This window comes from Pistacia vera, unplaced genomic scaffold (assembly GCF_008641045.1).
Source record: "Pistacia vera cultivar Batoury unplaced genomic scaffold, PisVer_v2 Contig190, whole genome shotgun sequence".
NCBI lineage: Eukaryota > Viridiplantae > Streptophyta > Magnoliopsida > Sapindales > Anacardiaceae > Pistacia > Pistacia vera.
This window is the reverse complement of record NW_022195991.1, coordinates 536,653-557,557: the sequence shown is the minus strand read 5'-3', so window position 1 is coordinate 557,557 and position 20,905 is coordinate 536,653. Positions and strand designations below refer to the sequence as shown.

General features: G+C 35.1%; 2 protein-coding genes and 1 long non-coding RNA gene across 4 annotated transcripts; all 3 read right to left on the bottom strand.

Moving 5' to 3' along the window:
- On the bottom strand, positions 1-586 carry LOC116127429. Its single transcript, XR_004127604.1, has 2 exons — positions 496-586; positions 1-320 (listed from the first exon to the last, which is right to left on the bottom strand). It is a non-coding gene; the product is annotated as an uncharacterized LOC116127429 (long non-coding RNA).
- Positions 587-3,413: 2,827 nt separating this feature from the next.
- On the bottom strand, positions 3,414-13,431 carry LOC116127271 (pre-mRNA-processing factor 39). Of its 2 annotated transcripts, XM_031412926.1 has the most exons (14): positions 13,294-13,431; positions 12,188-12,677; positions 11,554-11,657; positions 10,712-10,941; positions 9,920-10,087; positions 8,700-9,075; positions 8,060-8,203; positions 6,717-6,869; positions 6,512-6,628; positions 5,972-6,052; positions 5,712-5,861; positions 4,918-5,217; positions 4,547-4,663; positions 3,414-3,890 (listed from the first exon to the last, which is right to left on the bottom strand). In XM_031412926.1, exons 2-14 carry the CDS (start codon positions 12,642-12,644, stop codon positions 3,768-3,770), a joined length of 2,520 nt encoding a protein of 839 aa, XP_031268786.1. In that variant the 5' UTR covers positions 12,645-12,677; positions 13,294-13,431; the 3' UTR covers positions 3,414-3,767. The 2 variants fall into 2 exon arrangements, with proteins under 2 accessions (XP_031268786.1, XP_031268787.1); XM_031412927.1 differs by lacking the exons at positions 10,712-10,941; positions 11,554-11,657; positions 12,188-12,677; positions 13,294-13,431 and adding an exon at positions 10,243-10,525.
- Positions 13,432-14,577: 1,146 nt separating this feature from the next.
- Positions 14,578-20,393, bottom strand: LOC116127299. Its single transcript, XM_031412959.1, has 5 exons — positions 20,237-20,393; positions 15,390-15,581; positions 15,194-15,286; positions 15,002-15,097; positions 14,578-14,919 (listed from the first exon to the last, which is right to left on the bottom strand). Exons 1-5 carry the CDS (start codon positions 20,391-20,393, stop codon positions 14,639-14,641), a joined length of 819 nt encoding a protein of 272 aa, XP_031268819.1. The 3' UTR covers positions 14,578-14,638.
- Positions 20,394-20,905: the final 512 nt, after the last annotated feature.

The following is a 20,905-nucleotide window of genomic DNA, read 5'->3' as shown; positions in this document are numbered from 1 at the left end:
TGTATAAGTAATTTTGTCAATTCAAACCCAATAAAAATAGGGAATTCAATACAAAGAAAGAAGCTTTTCCACTTTCTCATTCATTTCTTAAAATCCAAAAAGTTTTGCTTTCACCCTCTCGCTTTCTAGCTCCTTGAAGATTGATTTTCCTTTGCTTTCTAGATCTTCAAAACCTTCTTCACAATCCTTTGTTCTTCCACCAAGAAAACTTGAATTTGATGTATTATTTTCAGCCAAAGTTACCATCTTCAGTACCTTTGCAACTGCCGTAGAAGGCTATTCTCCATTTAACTTAGCATCAACGAAATGCTTCACCTTATCTTCACCGAGTTTTGGAGTTGTTTAAAACAATCCAGAATTGCACAAAAATCAGCTTGAATGAAACTTACACATATATGAATTTGTTATCTATAAGTATAGAGAATAACAAAATAGGAAAAAATATGTATGTTCCAAAACAAGTAGTGGTAGAAAAGAATAAAGTGAAGTTCATACCCATGTCACAAGGCTCTGCTACTCACACGACAGAGTATGATCAATAGGCTTCCACCCAGTTACGAGTTCAACAGGACAAGACCAAAGCTATAAACATCACTCTTTGCACTCAACTGTCCTATCATACGTATCTGCAATCCAAAATCAAATATTAAGGCTGGAGAGATTTATAGGTGTTTCAGGAAAAAAAAAAAAAAAAAAAAGATAATTTTCCAAACCAAGGTTTCAAGTGTGTACCAATCAATCTAATTCTTTTGCTATTTCTTCATCACTTTTAACTTCACTTCTCAGGAGGGGTTCTGACATAGTTTCCTGATTAACTGTACTCTGTGAAACCAGCCATTAGTCTAGAAAAATGTGACACGCCAAACGTAGCATAATATGCAAAATGTTCTTGCATGTACCATCTCTATCTGAAACATGTTTGATGAGAAGATCTATGATAGTATGAAGTATATCTAAAAAAAATAAGATATCTACAAATTGCAAAGTCATAAATCTTTGATTACCATGGGATTTACTCCAGAATTAGGTGCAGATAACAAATATTTCTCATATTTTTTTCTCAAAGATATTCCTCATTGCCACTAGTTCTAGAATTCTAAGGATCTTGGGGAGGCAAATATCACACTAGCTTTCCTATTGCAATGATGGTAAGTTGGCCACTATTAACTCAAAAAATAAACTCAAGAATTATTAGCAGCTAAAACATTTTGTTCTCATATCAAATGTTCAACCGCAGCGTTAAATTTTGACACAAATTATTAGGACTATCTTTTAAAAGCAAAATGAGGGCAAAGAAGGATCTAGGAATAAAGTTTAGGCAGATGGAGAAGTTGGGGTTGGAGATTAAGGAAATCTAGTGTTTGGATACAACTTTAAATTTGACCAAGGATTTGATAGGGAGGCAAACAAATATGTCAATTAGAAGGTCATAATTGTTAGCCATTTTTTCGGTTGATGATGATGATTAGTATTGGTGAGAAGAAGAGGGGGCTATAGATTTGGTAGAGTCAGCTAGGGCTTTGTTTGTGGAAAGCATGATTGAGCATATGGTGGGAAAACTACAATATATCCAGTGTGATTTTTAATCGAACACTTAGAATGCGGAAACAACAGTAAGAAATCCAAATTTGAAGCAACGATCAATAAATGAGGAGATAATCAAAACACAGTGGGACAGAAATAAACAACACAATGAAAACACAAAGCAATGTGATTTAGAGGAAAATATATCTGAATCCATAGGTAGTGACATCCTCACTGTAGTTCTACAATTTCAAAGAAACCCTAGATTTTTCTCCACACGATCTCTTCTCTTGCCAATCACTAATCGTAAGCTGCCACTCGCCAACCCTAAGTCGCTAGTCGCTGAGAACAAGGAGAAAAGGAAAATGACTTTTCGTTAGTCGACAACTCTAAGTCGACAGTCGCCAACCCTTGGTCGCTAGGCTTTAGTTACTGAGAATCGGGAGAGTTACAGAGAACAAGGAGAAAAGACTTCTCCCTTTTTTTTTTTTTTTCCATTCAGGCGAAGTTTCAATTTTCAATTTTGATTTTTAGGGCTTCATGTAAATAGACCATCTCACCCTTCTTCAAAATGAATTTGCCTAACAGAACAAAATGGTGGGTGGAATAGTGTCATTTTGAAACTTTACTGGTGGGAAAGGTTGTTTCGTCAAACCTTGGGCGCGAAAAAGTCGTTCTCCCAAATGAGGAAGTGGAGTACCCTGTCCAATTGGGGGGCTGGACTGGAAGAACAGCTTTTTGCATGAAGTAATTACTAAAGTAAATGAAGTAATTAATTTTGTTTTCTATTTGCACACAGATCTTATTCTGACCATTTGCTGGCGTTTACCAAAATTGCCAAAATATACTGTCGTTTTGTGCTCTGGCTTCCCGCTAAATAGCTGAAGACGCCACTTAAATTGCATGATCATGATATATGCTAGCTTTTTGTGGACTAGAATAATCACCAGATCCAGGAACAGAGGTTTTACCGTTTCAGCTTCAAATCAGTTGTTTTTCCACGTGCAATGCTTTAAAATCAAGGTATAAAGAAGGGAGAACGACATTTCCCACCTAAGGTCCGATGAAACGACACTTTTTTTAAGTAACACTTTTTCATCTTTTGTTAGATTGTGTTAGTGTTTTCTGTTAATATTTGATTAAAAAGATAAAAATATCTTTAAATATTTTATTTTTTAATCAGTTTATTATAAATTAAAATTTAGTTAATTCAAAGTCTTTATTCGATTATTTATTAGTCCAAATATAAAGATATATTTTTTCTTTCTTTATTTAATTAATTAGAAATATTAATTTTTTATGTTAAATGGTAAAAATAAAAAATATTGTAAATAATAGTGATAAGATATTGATGACATTATAAATAAATATTAAGATTATTTAACTTTAAACAATTTTATAGCATTACTCCTAACTTTTTAAATGAAATTAACTATTTTTTCTTTTTTAAATTTTTAATATTTAACTTTTTGACTAATTAAAAAATAATAAAAAATTTATAAAGTAAAATATTCAAAAGTAATTTTGTCTTTTTAATAAAATATTAACGAAAAATATAACAAAACCTAACTATGGGTGAGAAAATATCCTTGTGAAACTTGATGGGTTAAAAAGTGCCATTTCGCCAAACTGGATGGAAAAATATCGTTCTCCCTATAAAAAAAACAATTATATCTTTACCATAACAGGATTAGTTATAAAATAGTAGTTGAAGAAACGTATGTTTCGTTATCGAAGTTTGACGTGATATAAATTAATTATATACTACACTTACTTTACCAGAACCTAGAAAGTAATTTCTGCATAAAACCAAATCTTCAACAGTCAACACATTTTGATGAGCCACATACAATTTCCTACGTGGGCAAAAAGATTTGGACCTAGACAAATTCGGGGTAATATTTCCTCAGCCAAATAATAAAACTGCTGAATAATCATTTAACAAAAGAACCCGAGCCGGTTCTGTGTCACCAACGTGATCCTCAACTACATCCAGTCCAGGTTACCTAAAATACAGAAGTTGTTTACAATTTCTCAAAATTACCTAAAGAGCAGTGTCACAAAATAATAGTTCTCACCAGCCTCTCTCCTCTGATCTATTTTCGCTACATCATCCTATGTTTTAGAAATCAAAGTTACAGGTAAGGTCAAGCCCACAGATGAGCGAGCATACAGAAAATAAATTAAATTAAAAGGGGCTTCGGGCAGCAAAGTGTGTATAGTGTACAACTCTAGCTTAGCTCTCAATAATAACTCCCATAGTAGGCCTGTGGTACTGCAGCGGCAGCAGGTTGCTGCACTGGGACTACCGTTGCTACTGCTGCTGCTGCCGTTGGTTGTGCATAACTTTGTTGGGGAAAGGCAGACTGAAATTACAACCAAACGATTAAGATCAGCACTCTATAAAAAAAGAAAAAAAAAAAAAAAAAAAAGATATTTGTAGCACATTACATGTATTAAATTGATGTTAAGAGTAATTTTAGCATTGCCTCTATCATCAGTTACATGGTTCAACAAATTTCTAAGATGGCAAAGAGTTAAGACTCTGGGGAACACCGGATAGTCCCCTTAGCTGCTAACCAGATATGGTCCACTGTCCAAGGCAGCAATTGGGCGAATACTGGTGTTCCCCAACCATTGAGGTACTCAAATTTTAAAAATGGCCAAAAAATAAGAACCTCAATTACTAAAATGTGGTAACCAATGTCAAAAAAAATCGAACTACAGCAGCAAAACCTTGAAGAAATAATTGAACTAGAAAAGCAACAAAAAAGATTGTCCAAACATAAAAACACAAAACAAAAGCAATAACTTTATGCAGGTCCAGCAATATCTAACATTCCCTATAAATAGAGGTAAGATACCAGCACCACAAGGTGCTCAGAGATCGGCTACACTTGCTACACAAATTTCATTCCATCAAAGAAGAAATGCAAAAAAAGAACTAGGAAATATAACACAAGAAGAGAACAATGGCATGTTTTGAACTCTTCAGAACTAATATTGCTGGAGCATTTCGTACCTGAACAGGATAGGTAGGAGGATAAGCACCATAAGCAGCAGCACTTTGTGGTGCTGATGTTGGTATTTGAGGCGCAACATAGCTGCTGCCATAACCACTATATGCACTGTATGCAGCCTGTTACAAGGGAAAAGTTGCTGTCAACAGATGAAACACAGAATCATGTCCTTTATAGTAAAATTAGCACGCACTTACGATGTGAATGAATGGAAACTAGTTTTAAAATGTTATAGCTACAGACCCTCATGCAACTCTTTGAGCCTAGATGCAGTGATCAAAAGTTTAACAAACCTCCTCTAAACACCCAGATTTAACTATGCATTACACAAACATCCCACCACTTTGAAATAGTCCTTAAAGTGGCAAACTACCTGTTGACCATAGGCAGGGTATTGCTGCGCCTGTGCTTGAGTAGCTGGTGGCCAAGCTTGGGGCTGTACACCATAACCAGCAGCCCAAGGATTTTGTGCACTTGGATAAGCACCCATCAAAGACTGGGCAGGGGATGGTGCACCAGAATATGATTTGGCCATCTTTGCCCTCTCTGAAGCTAGGAAATCCTCAGCATGACGTTTTTTCAACTCTGATGTACTCCTATGTGGTAAGAACAGTTTTGCATGGCGGTCTTCAGCCCTCTTGATGGACTGTGCATCTCCAAAGAGACTAAGAAACTGCTAGATCAATTGTAAGCAAACGAGTGTTTCAGTCACACATGTTCTCTTCATAAAATTTAAAGTATTTTTGGATATAAAGGATGCAAAAATTTTGTTCTAACAGAAACATGATTAGATAGCATACAAAATTTCCATTCACATATTTTTTCAAAAAAATTAAGTACTAACTAACGTTTATAAACCAACTTCCCATAAAACCCTGTTGCCAACTGGATTTAATCTCAAGGCCGCATGAAAACCCTAAGAGGTCCAACCAACCTAACTAATTAGTACTCTGGATTTTAAAATGCCAGAAAATTATGTTGTCTCTTTGCTTCCAAATAAACAAATGCTGAAATTTTGATTTTACGCAATATCAACAATAAGACAAACTAATTGTGCATAATCTCTTGCATAATGTAAATACTCTAGACCTTGAAATCTGTTTCTGAGCTATACTGTATACAGCTTGGAGTAGAATGAAAAAAAATCTAGACCTCAAAATCGATTACCTCCAGAAAAATGCAAGATAGCTCTTCCCTCTCACCAGCACTTGCAGTGTTGGAGCTGTCTGAACTGGGCACAATAAACTTGCCAACCAATGACTCCAAATAATCAGTTTGTCTTGGCGGAGACTGAATAGACTCAAAATGAATCAAGGCCTGCATGATGATGAACCAAAACATAATTAGGCAACACTTTTAGAGAAAATCCAAAAAGCATAGCCAATCTATATGTGTCAATTTGAGAGAGAGAGTTCAAGTGAACAAACCTCAAGAAGTGGTTTTGATAGTTGCACATGCTCAAGTGAGTTGACAAGAATTTCCCGAGCTTTCTCTGCATTTCCAGAAACCTAACAATGCATGAACAATACAAAAGTTGACGAGTCAATTTTCTGTTACTAAGGTAACAAAATATCAAGGAACAAATTATAACTCAACTGTCATAAAAATGCAAAATGAAAGTCGGAAGAACAAAAATAAAAAACAAATAGTAAGGGCGATCATTCTTTTTACAAATGCTAGGCCAGACAGAGAAACAACTATTGAGAAAGTAAAAGGGTTAATTGTGGGGAAGCAGGCTAGATCACATACTTTGACAAGAAATTTCAGTCTCTGTACTTTATATTATAGGAAAATTTATAATGTTCCTTGAAACTGAAAACTGCTTAAGCCAAGTTCATTGTTTTAACTCTGCATAGTCACAAGTACAAGACTCAACAATGTAAACCATAGTGGTCATTATATCCTAAACTAGGCAACACTTTGACAACAAAAAGCGCATAAGAAAGCAATCACATAAGCCAACCCACCAAGTATACAAAACGAGAGTACTGAGCATACAACATTGGTAATGTTTGTGAATGTTCTTTTCCCTTTTCAATGGCAATGGCCTGTTCATATAAAGAAAATGCACCTTCAAGATTGCCCTGCAAAATAAGGAAACACAACCAAGTTAACACCAGCAATAAGTTTTTTGAAACAAGCACCCTTAACATACTGCTTACAAAAAATTACCAGCCGATGTTCCATGTTTGCATGCTTGATAATGGCTTCAAGAAAGCCAGGAGAAATTTCAGTATGTACAAGTTGATATGCTGCTCGAGAACCATCTATATCCTCATTCTGCTCCTTGAATCGAGCAGCAAATAGGTGAATCTCTGGCACTCTCTGTTGAAATTGTGGTAATAAACAAATAACTCTCATCAGTAAATCGAAGAAGCAACGGAAATCTGTTAAATCATTATTCCGAAAATATTGCATTGGAATCTTTTATGGGGTTCTGCTAAAGAGTATACTTCAATTGTCAATGTTCAGCACAAGCAGCCCAAACACAGATAACTTTAAATAAAAGAACAAAACTATCCGTATTTGAAGTATATGATGCCCTAAGACCCAACTAATACTTGATCACTTCACATTAACTAAAACAAAGAAAAAGATATAACATATATAGTGCACTTTTTTAATTCACTATGCCCACGCTAATCAACAGAATGAGTGAAACTAAAGAATAGAGAAAAATCACAGAATCCACATTGGCAAATTGCTCCTTTCTCATTCCCTGTATCCACCAATCCTCTTCCTCTGGCTGCTGCTAGCATTTCCTAATTCAGATTCCATATTTCCAACAGAAATATCACCTGATGTTATGATCTACATTTTAACCATTTCTTATACTAGGAATCAACACTCCCCGCCCATTTCAAATATTTTGGGAAAAAAAACGATAATTTTCAGTTTCATAACTGAATGAAACTATTTTTTTTAGGTTTTGTTTTCAATCAGATTAAACCATTGATTCCCACTAAATCACTTTTCTCTAAAACGATATGCACGAAATTACAAATAGGGATTCAAACCACTATTTCACTTCAAACCAACAATTCACAGTAATACTCATCAAATATGTTCTAACATATATCTGCGGCTTGATTACTTATCTTAATTTTCCGAAAGGGCTCTCAAGCAAATGTCTTTATCAATGTGAACAAGCAAACATGTATTCATGGCAATGCAAAAAAAAAAAATCATTTGTCCAAAAGTCAGTCCAGGTTAACCCATTAACATTTTTTCTTTAAGCAACAGTGAACTCAATAAATTGACAAAAACCAAAATCTTAAGATGCAATGTCTGAAAAAACCTTTCTGACAATTTGCTCCCAAAAGTTCCCGTTACTACCAAATCAGTTCTCAATTCGATTTCCATGCAAAAGAATTAGAAGAGCAGATTCAAGTAACAAGATTGCTCAACTACTCAATGGCTCAAAATCAACATTTTACTTAAAACTGCAAGTAAATCGCCTCCTGCAGTCATGCAGAAATGTTTTGAGAAAACAAATACAGATCCATATCTAATACCTTGACAAAGACTTGAGTTGCACGAGCAAGTGCATTATCTGCAAGATCCATACTTCCACTGGCTTCCATGCACAATACATACCGTATCCAGTACTCAGGATAATTTGCACATGCTACTAAACATCTTTCATATAACTTGACCACCTAACCACACAGAGAAACATCACTGGTTAAAAAGTAACATAATCTATCACAAAAAGAACCAAAGAGGTAATGTAAAGCACAAAAGAGATATGCATAAGAAATACTCCATTAGTAGAATAGAGAGGCCCCTCATATACGAAAGGAGGGACCCTCCTTGCCTGACAGATAGATGGTTAGGAAGACAAGAACACACCTGCATGCATAACATGGGAACTTTAAAAAGAATAAAATTTACTATACAACACATTACGAACCTAAAATGTCCACGGACAAATGAGGGTTTGAAGTACTTAGCCTTAAAGTAACCAAATCGAAGGCCCATGCTTTAGTCTCAGTTCAAATTCCCGTTTAAAAAGTTGCTTCACCCAACGATTTAGCCAATAAAGCATATGATGGAGCAGATATTACTTAACTGTAAGTCAACTTATAATCAAGAGGACAACTAAAAACTACAAACCACAGATTCTCAAAGATGGACTGCTAACAAACCAAATACCTTGTTGAAGTCTCCTTCTCTTTCTATAAAGTCCAGATAGTTATGCCAGTTTTCAAGCTCAGCAATACTTAGTGGCTTGACATGAAAATAGGGTCTCCTGATAGCTGTTTCAAAACCAATGATCTTGGAATCGAACTCTTTAGCTTTCTTATAAATCTCTTCTCTGACTGCAATATACTTCTCCAACTCCTCTGCTTCTGTTAAGCCAGCATTTACAGGTTTAGAAGATTGCTCAGCTGCTTCAGGTTGGTCCTCTTCCTCATTTGCTTTTACTTCATCAGTAGCCTCAGAAATTGCTTCAGCATGAGTAGCAGCAGTTGTTTCCTCAGCAGTCCTCAACTCTGACAAAGGTCGACTTCCAGCAAACTCCTTGAAACTGTAAATTGCACCACTAAATTCATTAAATGGGTATAATACATCTATATAATAATATTCGATCTAAATAGCAACAGTCAACACATGTCAAAGCAAAAAAATAAAAAATACAAGAGATGTTCAAACATAACTGCAAATTCCAAATAAATACAAAGCATTTCTGTCCATATGGTATAGCAAAATGATAGCCTATTCTTTATGCACTATAGCATAGCATAGCATCCCATGAAATCACATTTTCAAAACAACTGGGGGGAATTTAACAGTTCCCCCCTTCCAGCATAATCAAATCTTCTTTACCAGCTTATAAAAAATTAAAAAAGGCCTCATACAGCAACATAAAACAAAGCAGGGAACTAGATATATCACACAATCCACTTTAACAACAATTGGTAAGAATTTCCATGAAAAAGTTATACTTCCTAACAGTTTTATAATCATATTCTTACAAGAAACATACTCAACCATATGCCAAAGATATATGACAAAAGAGTCCAGTAAACCCCAAACCATAAATTAAAGAAAAGCATGCCACACCAAGACATTCATAATAAACTTCATAATCACAAAACCATTCGCTCAACTCATACATTCTGAAGCTGCTTGCCCATGCTTTGGACGAACACTGATTAGGAGAATGCACACACACATACATGCCAAAAGCAGTCAATTACAAAAACAAAGATCAAATTCCAAAACCATCTACAGCACAACACACAATTTCAACATGCTCTTCATCTTGAAAGAATGGAAAATATTGAAAAGACCTATCCACTATAAATATAACAACTACTCAATACATAACACAAACAGATAATTGGTTACACATAATAACAAGAAATTACCTGCTGAAATGCCGATCTAATTGTTGATTTGGATTTTCAAACATCCTAGTGTAAATCATTGCAACACGGCTCCAGTCCTGCTGCATGTATTCATATTCAATGTATTTCTCCCAAAGGGGGAAAGAAAGGTAATCTGTTCCAACATAAGCCAACCCCCGTTCAAAAAGCCTGAAACACCATCAGCATTAAGAACGTTGTTATGACATATATATATAAATCAATTCAGTTGACGCAAACATCCAGAAAAATGGAGCAGCTGCACTAATGTTGAAGGAGAACAATTCACTCTAACAGCATATGACACATCCAAACGCTGCATTTACCTTCCTGATAAAAATCATATTATGTCCGAAATGAAGCAGTGAAAGAGGCCATCTTAGCCCTTAACTGGATGAGATCTTCCCAGCGGCATTTTGCAAAATGATGCACCCCGGAGTGTCAAAGTTGAAGACAACCATAATTTAAAAATAACTACTTGACTACAACACAGGCCTTCAGGAAGTAGAAGAGAAAGGTACGAAGAGGCCAAAAAAAGTTTTAATATCATAAATAACAACATGACTATGACAAAGGCCTCATATTCAAAAATTTGCAACAAAAGAATGAAAGAAATCATTTTTAAAGTGCATTCCCATCAAAACTTTCCGCCAGTGTAATTGCTGTTGCAGGAATACTGAAATGACGTTAGAAACAACAAAATATATCGCCAGATCCTTGTGACCGAAAAATTCATGCAGTCACCATCTCCCAATGCAGTTAAACAATGACAATGTACAAATAAACAACCATTACCTTCGGATAGTGTCTGGATCTCCGTATGTGTTTATAGCAAATATGCAGTAATGCAACCAAATGTCAACTGAATATGTCACCCCTTGAACAGCTCGTTCATAAACCTCTACAACTTTGTCCATGGAGCCCACGCGTGCCTCATGATCAGCATACTTCTTCCAATAACCATAACACAAAGGAAATTCAGCCAAAAAAGCATCATAAACTCTTCGTATCTTCAGTATATTGTCCTGCACAAAACACATTGATATTAGTTCACACCAAACAGCTATTTAAGTTGCATTACATGCATATAAAACAACCAACCAGTGGATTTGTTGCAGAGAGTAGTTCATTGTTCTACTATTCTTCACTATTAAACAGGATATGCATTGGGATATGAACAGACCCAAAATAATCCTTTACTATGAAACTGATTATCCCAGGATATTGTCAGACCTTGGTACAGGCATAGTTAGGAAGTTGATATTTAACCTTCATTCTAAGTAACAGACAGACCTAATCCGTAGTAAGTAGAGTCATAAGGACTTCCTAGGTCCAACTGAAACTAGAAATTTGAAAATCAGCTAAAAAAGAAATAAACATATACTTGAAAGGAAATAAAAAAAAAGTGGCTGAGATTGCCTACTCCAAATAAATGCATCACGTGCCAAAAAGGTACCTAATTCTCTACTTTCAAGGTTAGCAATTCAACACACACAACAGACATGAAAAGATAAATTGACTATCTTTGAGATTGCATTGTCTTACAAAACAGCCTATGTAATCTTCTCTTGCAATAAACTAAAAACATACACAACCAACAACCCTAGCTATTTATATCAATCCTTAAACAAAAATACCTCTGCCAACTTCTCTGTCTCTTCAAGTAAAGCGGTCCATGCGTTAAAGTCAGCAGAATTAGCCTTCACAATGCTCCATAATCGATCTTCTTCACCTGACATTGCTGACACCACAGATAAAAGTGGCAAAATTAATGAATGAAATCTTAATTTTAGAAGAAAATAAAAACAAATATCTTATCTACAGAAAATTTGTCAATTAACATTCCAGTTCCCACTAAATATGAATTATAAAGTTTCTAATGTAGAGACACATATATTATTGGTAACCACAATATCAGTGGCCTGTAGATGATATTATTAGATGAATCCCTGTTGCCAACAATACTTATTTCAAGTTCAAAAGGCAGCTATAATAAATCTCAAACAAGCAAAAACAAGAAAATTGAAGCAAAAAAAAAACCATTACATCTAGATATTGGCCCATAAAAATGAAACCCAAGATGTGTAACAAATAACAGCATAAATCAAAAATTGAAGGGGAAAATATCAAATTGAATCAGGAAGAAAATTTCTTGAAATCAATACAAAGTGTTGGGTAACAACATTCCAGCCAAAGGCCACAAGTGTGTCTGTGGCTTCAAATTAGAAACATTCAAAAACTGAGCTTAACTGTAGTATAAGAAAGACATACATGAACCATCCATGACCTCTTGCCCGCTGGCAGCTCCACTTCCAATACCCAAAGAACTTCCATTTTCAATTGAAGTTACATTTCCGGCTTCACTAACATTGCCATTTAAAGAACTATAACCAGAAGCTTGTGATGGAGCCACAGATGCATTTTCCAAACCTGTAACATTATCACTAGCAGCAGCGGCCCCGGCAGCTTGAACCTGTTGCATGACAGAATTCGGATCCATATTATAAGCATTCCCATCACCTAAACCAGAACCAGCAGCAGGTACAATATAAGTTCCATCAACCGGAGCACCAGAAGCAGCATAATCTCCAGCAGCCCCAGACGTAAAAGCACCAGCATCAGGAGCAGAATTTGTGCTGGCATCAGCATAGCTAGTGTTAGTGTAGCCTGCAGATGAATAGCCCATGACTGCAGATGTTTCAGCAACTAATGTTTCACTGTCTCCCATACTTGATGAGCAGACTTTCAGTTCACTCTGAGGCTGCAAGATTAGAAGAAAATTCAAATCACAACCAAATCCCAGTTCATGATATTGATTTATATGGTTCATGTTATCACTTCAATCTGTCTTTGGTATGATTGCTAAACAAAACAATATTCAGTAAAGACATACCAAAAAATGACCCCGACCTTATTTCTCTTCGGATGAATTTTAACCCAATCTTCCACCGACACCATCACTTCAATATACACGTTACTCCAGAAAATGTTCTGCTATTTAATCCAATCACTTATAAATGCCTATTTGATTATCAAACCAGCCATAAGTCTCCTCTAACAAACAGTTAGTCCAAATTAGTACTCAGAATTACAATTTTACTCTCTTTCATTTATAATTCTAGCCGATAATTCACTTTCTATTAGTATCAAAGAAACACATTTAATTTGCAAACTAGAGCAAACCCTAGACACTTAAAACTAGCACAAGACTCTAAAATAATAGCTTGGAACTTAAAAACATACATTTTAAGCAAAGAAAAGAAACGAAAAACCCTAATCCGACGGTCTCCGCGTTCTTAAACCCTAATTAAAAGCAATTAAGAACGTAAGTGTAAGCAACGTAAGCCATAAGAAGAAAGCAATGGTTGTGAACTTACCAGAAGCGGAGAGACGGCGCCGTTTCTGGAGAGTTCAGGATTTGGTTTCTGAATTGAAAGGTTGTTCGTAGTTTTTGAGTCTTGCTTTCCTGGTGGGGGCAAAAAAATTGCAAATAAAGAGAGAGCTTAGGGCTTAGAATTTGGTACGCGCGTGCCTTTTATAAGTGAATGGATGTGTGAATTTGATGGCGCTTTTGTTTTATGATGGATTTGATACGGGCCCTGGGATTGAAAGAGCTGGTGATCGGATAACTCACTTGGGTGAGTCACGTGGAGTACTTTTTTCTTTGCCACGTCGGGTCTTATTCGAAAATTGAAACTAGGATTTACCGATTTAGCGTTGGTCGGCGTGGCATTTGACGCCTGACAAGTGCTCACTTTTCGACTGGAACTTGAAAGTGGGCCTGTGAATATTGGTATAAACCTTGGGCCTGGGCCCGTTTTATTTGAGTCATATCCAAACTTTTTCAAAGCCCGTATTAAATTATACTTTATTAAATAAAATTAAATACACACATTATTAAATACGAGTAACAGTACACGTACATTCTAATCTTACAAATTTTTTCTCACAATCCTGACATATTAGCTCGTAATTGGTTCTTGATAAATTTTTTCTATGTGACCAATTGCGAACTATCACATCGGAATTGTAAGAAAAAGTTTGTAAAATTATGTCATAAGTCAATCTTTAATGTTTCAATAATAAATTAAACAATATTATTATTAGTCATGAAAGTAAATACCGGAAAAAAATTGTGCTTAGGCTAAAATAATATGAAATTATGAATGAATCCAAAATCAATATCATACAATGTTGTTTCTAAATAAAAAGATTCACTTTTGATATGATTTTGTAACAGATGACCTTCGATTTTTCAAATCTACTACTAGTTTTAAAGATTTACTTTTGTGTAAAGCAAGAGCCTAAGTTCGATTCCTGAGAACCTTCTCTTGTTGCATTTGCAGAACCTTTGGCTGGCACTTAATGCTCAGTATTGAACTTTTTTAAAACTTTGGAAGAGCTTATTTCGATCAGTTGTGCCCAAAAATAATATCAGACCGAAACTGGCAGTTGAATTTGAAGATAGAGGCTATACAAAGCTTAATTATCAAATGCCTTCTTACGAATGTCTCACTTCTGTGGTTCATCAATTCAAGAATGCAAGATAAATGAAAAACAAAAGAAAATTTGCATACTCATCTCCTAGAAGAAATATGATACGTAAAATGTAAACAACAAAACAAGAATAAGGCGCATAACAGTTATTATAATTGAGACCATTTAGCATTTTAAAAAAAAAGAACAAAAACAAATCCGGCATAATATATCATGACAGTATATTTAAAGCCCAGTTGAACTTGATTTAATTTCCTTCTTTAAACTTGCTTTCCGCCTTGGAACTACTGGCTTTGCAGATTTGCTTTGTGTAAGGCCGCTGTTGTTACCAAATGCATCCCTGGAGCCTTTTCTTGCAACCAGAGGACTTCTAGCCGTGAAGCCTTTAATGGGGCTAGAGACGGCTGCAGTTTGGGTAGGCACTTTCGCATCATGATGAAGCTTTTTCAGAGAGGAAGATCTTTCATTATCGAACTTGTTGATATTTCCGATCATCCCATCATTATCTGACAACAAAATTAAAGAACCCTCTATCAACTTTTGCACCATGGAAGCGACTTGATTCAAATACAAGATTTTACACTATACCAGGACTGGATAGGACTGCGCGAGGGCGTGTGACTGAGCTAGCTCTGGCATTCAAGAGTTTGGTATCCTTGTTGATTTGTCTATTGCTCTTTGCTGCTGTCCCATAAATAGTTGTTAAATTGTTGAGCATTTGTGTTACTACATTTATCTACATGAAAGACGAACAAAGCAAAAGATTAATAGAAGAACAACCTTTGGATGGGGTAACCGATTGTGCTTTTACAATTGGGGCATTCACCTTTGTGATTTTGGCAACTGAAGGAGAAGAATTGCTCTTGTTTTCCTCTGGTACAAAAGTATTTATATAAGATAACTGGGGATTAAACTTCCATAACATGATAAAAATTTGTTAATGCAGTGAAAGAAATCCGAATTGTGGAATGCATACCATCAGAAGAGTGATGATCTTGTAAAGACAGAGATTCAATAACCTTTATGAACAGAAATGATCCTCTGTCATCTTGTTCTTGCTCTTGTTCTTGTTGCCTCACCTTCACCTGTGGATACACTTCAAAATCCAAAATAACAAATGGATAATCCAAGTAAGAAATTATTAGACAAGGAAAGCTACATGAATAAGCTATATATTTGCATTAAATGTGAACCTACTATCTGTATGTATATCGTGTGCTTTAAACTCCGAAAACAACAATTAGATTGAGAATAATATAATTGAAACAAGCAAATCCTGATGAGAAGATATTCCAATAAATAACAGCAAGGCATTTATAAGAAAATATGATCACGTATGGAACATATGATTTTGAATTAAAGAAACAAAAGGAGGAAAGAAGCAGACAAAGCTATGTCAGATCTTATCTCACTTTAATGTTGAGTTTTGCAATTCAAATGGGTTTGGTTCTTGAGAATGCGTATTCTTGAGGAATAGTGAAAGTCAGAGAGAACAAGCAACGGCCACTGCTGACACCCTCTGAAAAGTTGTATTTCAATTTGGGTATTTCGTAAACCCCCATAGTTCTGCCAATATTTATTCCACCCGCTATTATGGAAAATAGGAGGATAACCCCCATTGGTTAATTTTGACTGTCAACTTTAACAGATAATTAGGTATTTTTGGGTCCGTTTGATTTATTATTTTAGATAGAATTTTAAAAATAATATTGGATAGTTGAATAGGGTGATTATTACGAGGTAAAATTTAAAAATTAACCAAAAAAAACCCTTAGATTTGTTAATTTAACTAAACACCCCCATATATAAAAAAAAAATTATAAAATAACAAAAACACCCCCACCCACCCACAATGCCAGATTCCGGCCACCACAGCCAGAATCTAGTTGGAATCTTCCGTTACGACGCAGACCGATCAGATCTGGCTGGCCTTGCGTCAATCTGGCCTTTTCCGGCCAGATGGTCGTCAATGGCCGCAAAAGGCCAGATCTGGCCGTCTATGGATCTGGCTGAAAAAGACCAGATCGGCAAATTACCGACCAGTTCCCGTTGTTTGTAGGCCGTTGTGACATATTCCGACTACCACCGATGGTGGTTGTCGGAATTTGGCAACTATGGGTGGGTGGGGGTATTTTTGTTAATTTTTAAACTTTTTTTTAGGGGTATTTAATGAAATTAATAAATTTAAGGAGTCTAAAAGTAATTAAAAAAATATAATAGTATTTCCTAAATAATTAAACAAACAAATATTTTGGGAATAAAGTATGAAATAATAAACCAAACGTACCCATTGCTATTCTTTCGTTCTTAAAGGGTAATTTTGACTCTTTCTATCTATAAAAACCCTTCATTTTTTTCTCCAATTTCTTTATACTTCTTTTGATCTTTTCTCTTTCCATCTCATTTCTTCAACGTCTCTTCTCTCGCTTATCTTTCTTCTTCTTCTCTCCCTTCTCTTTCTTTCCTTTCTTCTCCCTCTTTTTCCTCCTCCTCCCCTTCTCTACACCATGTGACGACCATTTGGCGGCTAGATTTGTTTGGCATAAAAGGAATGACTATGGTGTAACATGGTGAATCAATAAAAGAGTTTATGGAGAAAGTTTTGTATGTATTGAATCAAATTAAATAAAATTAATAAAATAATTATTGTCAAATGTATCATGCAAGGGTATTCTTGGTATTTTATACTTATACAAAGTTAGAATAGTCTTAAAAAAAACAATACTAAAGGGATATAATTGTCATTTCCTAGCCTTGACACATTTTTTAACAGAAATGTCACACGGCTCGTAAAAAATAGGGGTTACCTTCCTATTTTTAAACTTGGCAAAATTTTGGGGGTTCCCTGAAATATCCCTTTCGATTTCTTGTCTTGAAAACCAAGAAGAAAATATTCTCTGCCTGACAAATTGCCTGTAAAGTTTCCATGGCCATGGGACAACTCTACTGATTTTAAATCATCATGTATTATTATTATTATTATTATTTTGTTTTTATCCAGGGTGTTCGAGCATGTCTACGCATATCTCAACTAGTCCTTCGAGATCCTGAAATTAACGGCAAATTAAACCTCAAGTGGTTACCCTTTATTAATATTTGTTGGGATTCAAACTCAAGATCTCTTGTGTAATATACTCAAGAATCTTAAACGAACCGTCAAATTATCTAAAGGTAATTAATCATGATGTATTTCAGAGATGAATAATCATTTATTATTTGCATATATGTAAAATATATACATTTCAATTAATAGTTGATTAAAATTTGTTGTTTTGGCCTTTGGGGGCCTAACATGTGTTGAGCATTTTGAGGAATTAAACTACCTTTGAGTGGTTGAGTGGTTCGATAAACACTCTTTGATGAAATTCAAAAGTTTTTGAGTTCGAGTTCCCATTGAATGCTAATAGGGGTAACCACTGAAACTCTTATCCAATCGATAATTTCAGGATCTCAAGAGATTAGTTGAAATATGCATCAATGGGCTTGGGCCTATACACCCCCATAAAAAAAAAAAATTGCTACTTTATAAATTTATTAATTTTACCGAATTAACTTGAGCAGTGGATACATGGTCAAAGATAATACAGTATATCAAACTAAGGGTTAGTGATAATAAAGACAGCATAATCCATTTTGTATTGGATTAATATTTCCTAAGTTTGCTTGATTGTGTGGTTAACAAATGAAACAAGATCCAAAGGAAAATTTGGAGATATAATTTTTAAAATAAATTTATATTATTTGTAAATGAATTCTGCAAGCTAAATTAATTAATCGAATATTGTCATGTGTTATCTATGCGAATTAATTTTAATTTTTGTTGATGCGTGATTTTGACACCAACTAAACGCACGTGTGAAATGCTGAGCTAGCCTAGAAGACACACGCGAATGGGAGTAGTGAAAATGAATAATAGGTGGAGAAACAAAGTTTTAAAGTGGTTCGGATGCTTAAGCAAGCGACTCCTACGTCCATTGATATTGTACTAATATGGAGGGTCAGGTCGCGTCCAGCAAGCTGACTTGCAAATGATTACAGAAGAGAGAATAAGCTATTACAGAGAGAATTTAGCTGTTACAGAGTGAAAATGAGTCAATCCCACAAACGGGAGATGAGCTCTCTATTTATAGTGGGATGAATTGGAGTAATGATTACATAATTCGTAAAAAAGGGGCAGATACCGTGCAAATCATTCTTTGCATCCCGTTACTCACCCACTCAAGTAGGGGTGGAAAAATCCGGTTAACCGGATTCTTGAACCGAACCGGTTTTCGGTTTACAAAATAAACTAAACCGAAACCGGTCCGGTTTCGGTTATTAACCGGTTATAAACCGAACCGAAAATCCGGTTCGGTTAACCGGTTTTTAAACCGGTTAATAAAATTAATTCAGTTCGGCCCATTTCACACACTCCACTTATGGCCCATAAGTTATGGGCTGCCTTTTTGGCCCAATTTAGCACACTCCACTTTGCACTTTTTTTCCAGGTTTCTAATTTTTTTTTAACACTTAAAGTTATAAACTTATATCTACTGTAAATTCAATTACATTAATAAACTTATATTTATTGTAATTGAATTTGAATTCATATAATTTGAATGTACATCAAAATCAAATATTAATAATTTTAAATTACAAATCAAAGATTACAAAAACAAAGATATGATACAAACTCAATTACAAACTAAAAAATATACAAACTATACAAACAAAAAAATAGTCCTCTGTTGCCAACTTAGTTTCCACAAAATCAAACATAATAAACACATTTCCACATCCTAAAATTACAAATCAAACACATGAAATGAATAAAATAAGAAACATATTTCAACAAAATCCAAATCAAACACATGATTAAAACTAGCAAACACATTTCCAAAAAACAAACATAATAAAATTAAAACTAGCAAACACATTTCCACAAAACAAACATAATAAACACATTTCCACAAAACAAAACGAATTAAGTTACTAACAAGCACATTTCCAAATCAAATAATGAAATGCAAACTGAGAAGATATACAAAGAAAGTTCACAAAGACAAATCTAAAATAAACAAACTCACAAAAATGATTTCAAAAGAGGCCTCCAAGCAGCATAACTGTCCAACTGCAAGCACATTCCAATCCATTGTCAAATGTAACTGTCAAAACAAAAAGTTCCACAACTTGTTAGATAGCTTCCATTTTAAATTTCTTTTTTTATAAGTTTGTCCAATCAATCTAGAATAGTAAATAAAAGAACAAATAAACTAATAAAATCATAGATATACCTCGTTATTGGAAATTTGGATTGCCCTTCAATCAATTAGTTGAGAACGAGTACTTTCTACTCTGAAGATGGAAATTACAAAAAGTGGATAAACACATAAATAAACAATACTTAGGCAGCAACCACAAACAATCAAACACCCAAAAGGCCTCTATTCTTTATACACAAAGACCAGAAATTAAAGAAGTTGGCACAGAGCCGTCCTGATACAAGCATGCCATCCTGAGTAATATGTTACTGTCTTCTAAAATCATAATTATTTTGATTACTGGTAATATTAAAAAAAAAACACATCAAAAGCTACCATACTAGCATACTGGAGCCCAAAGAAGCACTTTAACTTTAGAACTCATCAAAAGCTACTAAACTTATCCACAAATAAGCACTTCTCAAATATATATACTCTAAATGCATAAAAATAGAATCTGGAAACAGATGAATGGGATTTTCAATTTTTCTATTATGTCAAAGTATATACATTATCATTCCAACACTCATATAGACAGTAGACACAAAAGGATAGCTCCCAGCCTCCCATCATCAATCCTCACCGGCTTTCCCTTGTGCCCACTGAAGATTCTGACTCTTCATTGAAAATTCGTCATCATCATCATCAACAATCACACCACCTTCATTGTTCAAGCTCATGTTACTACTCACAGTAGTGGTACTCCCGCTCACACTCTCATTGTTTCTCTCTGAATCCATTTCTTTAACCCCTTTACACGATTTATTGCCACGATAAATTGATATAACTCTCTTGAAAACCTTCTTTAATCTTTGTTTCTTGGAATTTCCTTTAATACTATTTTGAGATAAGCCTTAAAATTGAGTTTTTTTCTTTTAAAAAAAATAAATTATCAGCCTGCCTCATCCCGTCAATGGTCACCGACTCACCAACAAATACAAAAAAAAAAAGCCAAAGAAGAATTGCTCACCCACCGGAGACAGACGATGACGTGGAGACTTGGTGAAGGAAGAAGAATGGTGCCGCGACTAGCGACAGATCTGAGAACTGAGAGTGAGAGACTCCGGCGTGACCGCGTGACCGCGTGACTCCGGCGTGAGAACTGACAACTGAGACAGAGACTCTGAGAGTGTGAGAGAGAGACTAACGGTTACTGGGGTCTGAGGTGACTGTCTGAGTACCGGCGCCGGCGCGAGTGCGTCTGAGATCTGAGTACTACCGTACTGGAGCAGTGGAGCTGCCGTCTGCCGAG

Excerpts from the sequence above, each read along its gene's own strand:
- LOC116127271 (XM_031412926.1), bottom strand. The coding sequence starts at position 12,644 with ATGGGAGACAGTGAAACATTAGTTGCTGAAACATCTGCAGTCATGGGC. Across the intron at positions 11,658-12,187 it reads AGAGGTCATGGATGGTTCAT|CAATGTCAGGTGAAGAAGAT; the intron begins GTATGTCTTTCT and ends CTGTGGTGTCAG. Across the intron at positions 8,204-8,699 it reads GAGAAGGAGACTTCAACAAG|GTGGTCAAGTTATATGAAAG; the intron begins GTATTTGGTTTG and ends CTGTGTGGTTAG.
- LOC116127299 (XM_031412959.1), bottom strand. The coding sequence starts at position 20,393 with ATGGATTCAGAGAGAAACAATGAGAGTGTGAGCGGGAGTACCACTACT. Across the intron at positions 15,582-20,236 it reads GTGGGCACAAGGGAAAGCCG|CTTATTCATGTAGCTTTCCT; the intron begins GTGAGGATTGAT and ends GCAAATATATAG. Across the intron at positions 14,920-15,001 it reads CGCAGTCCTATCCAGTCCTG|ATAATGATGGGATGATCGGA; the intron begins GTATAGTGTAAA and ends TTTTGTTGTCAG.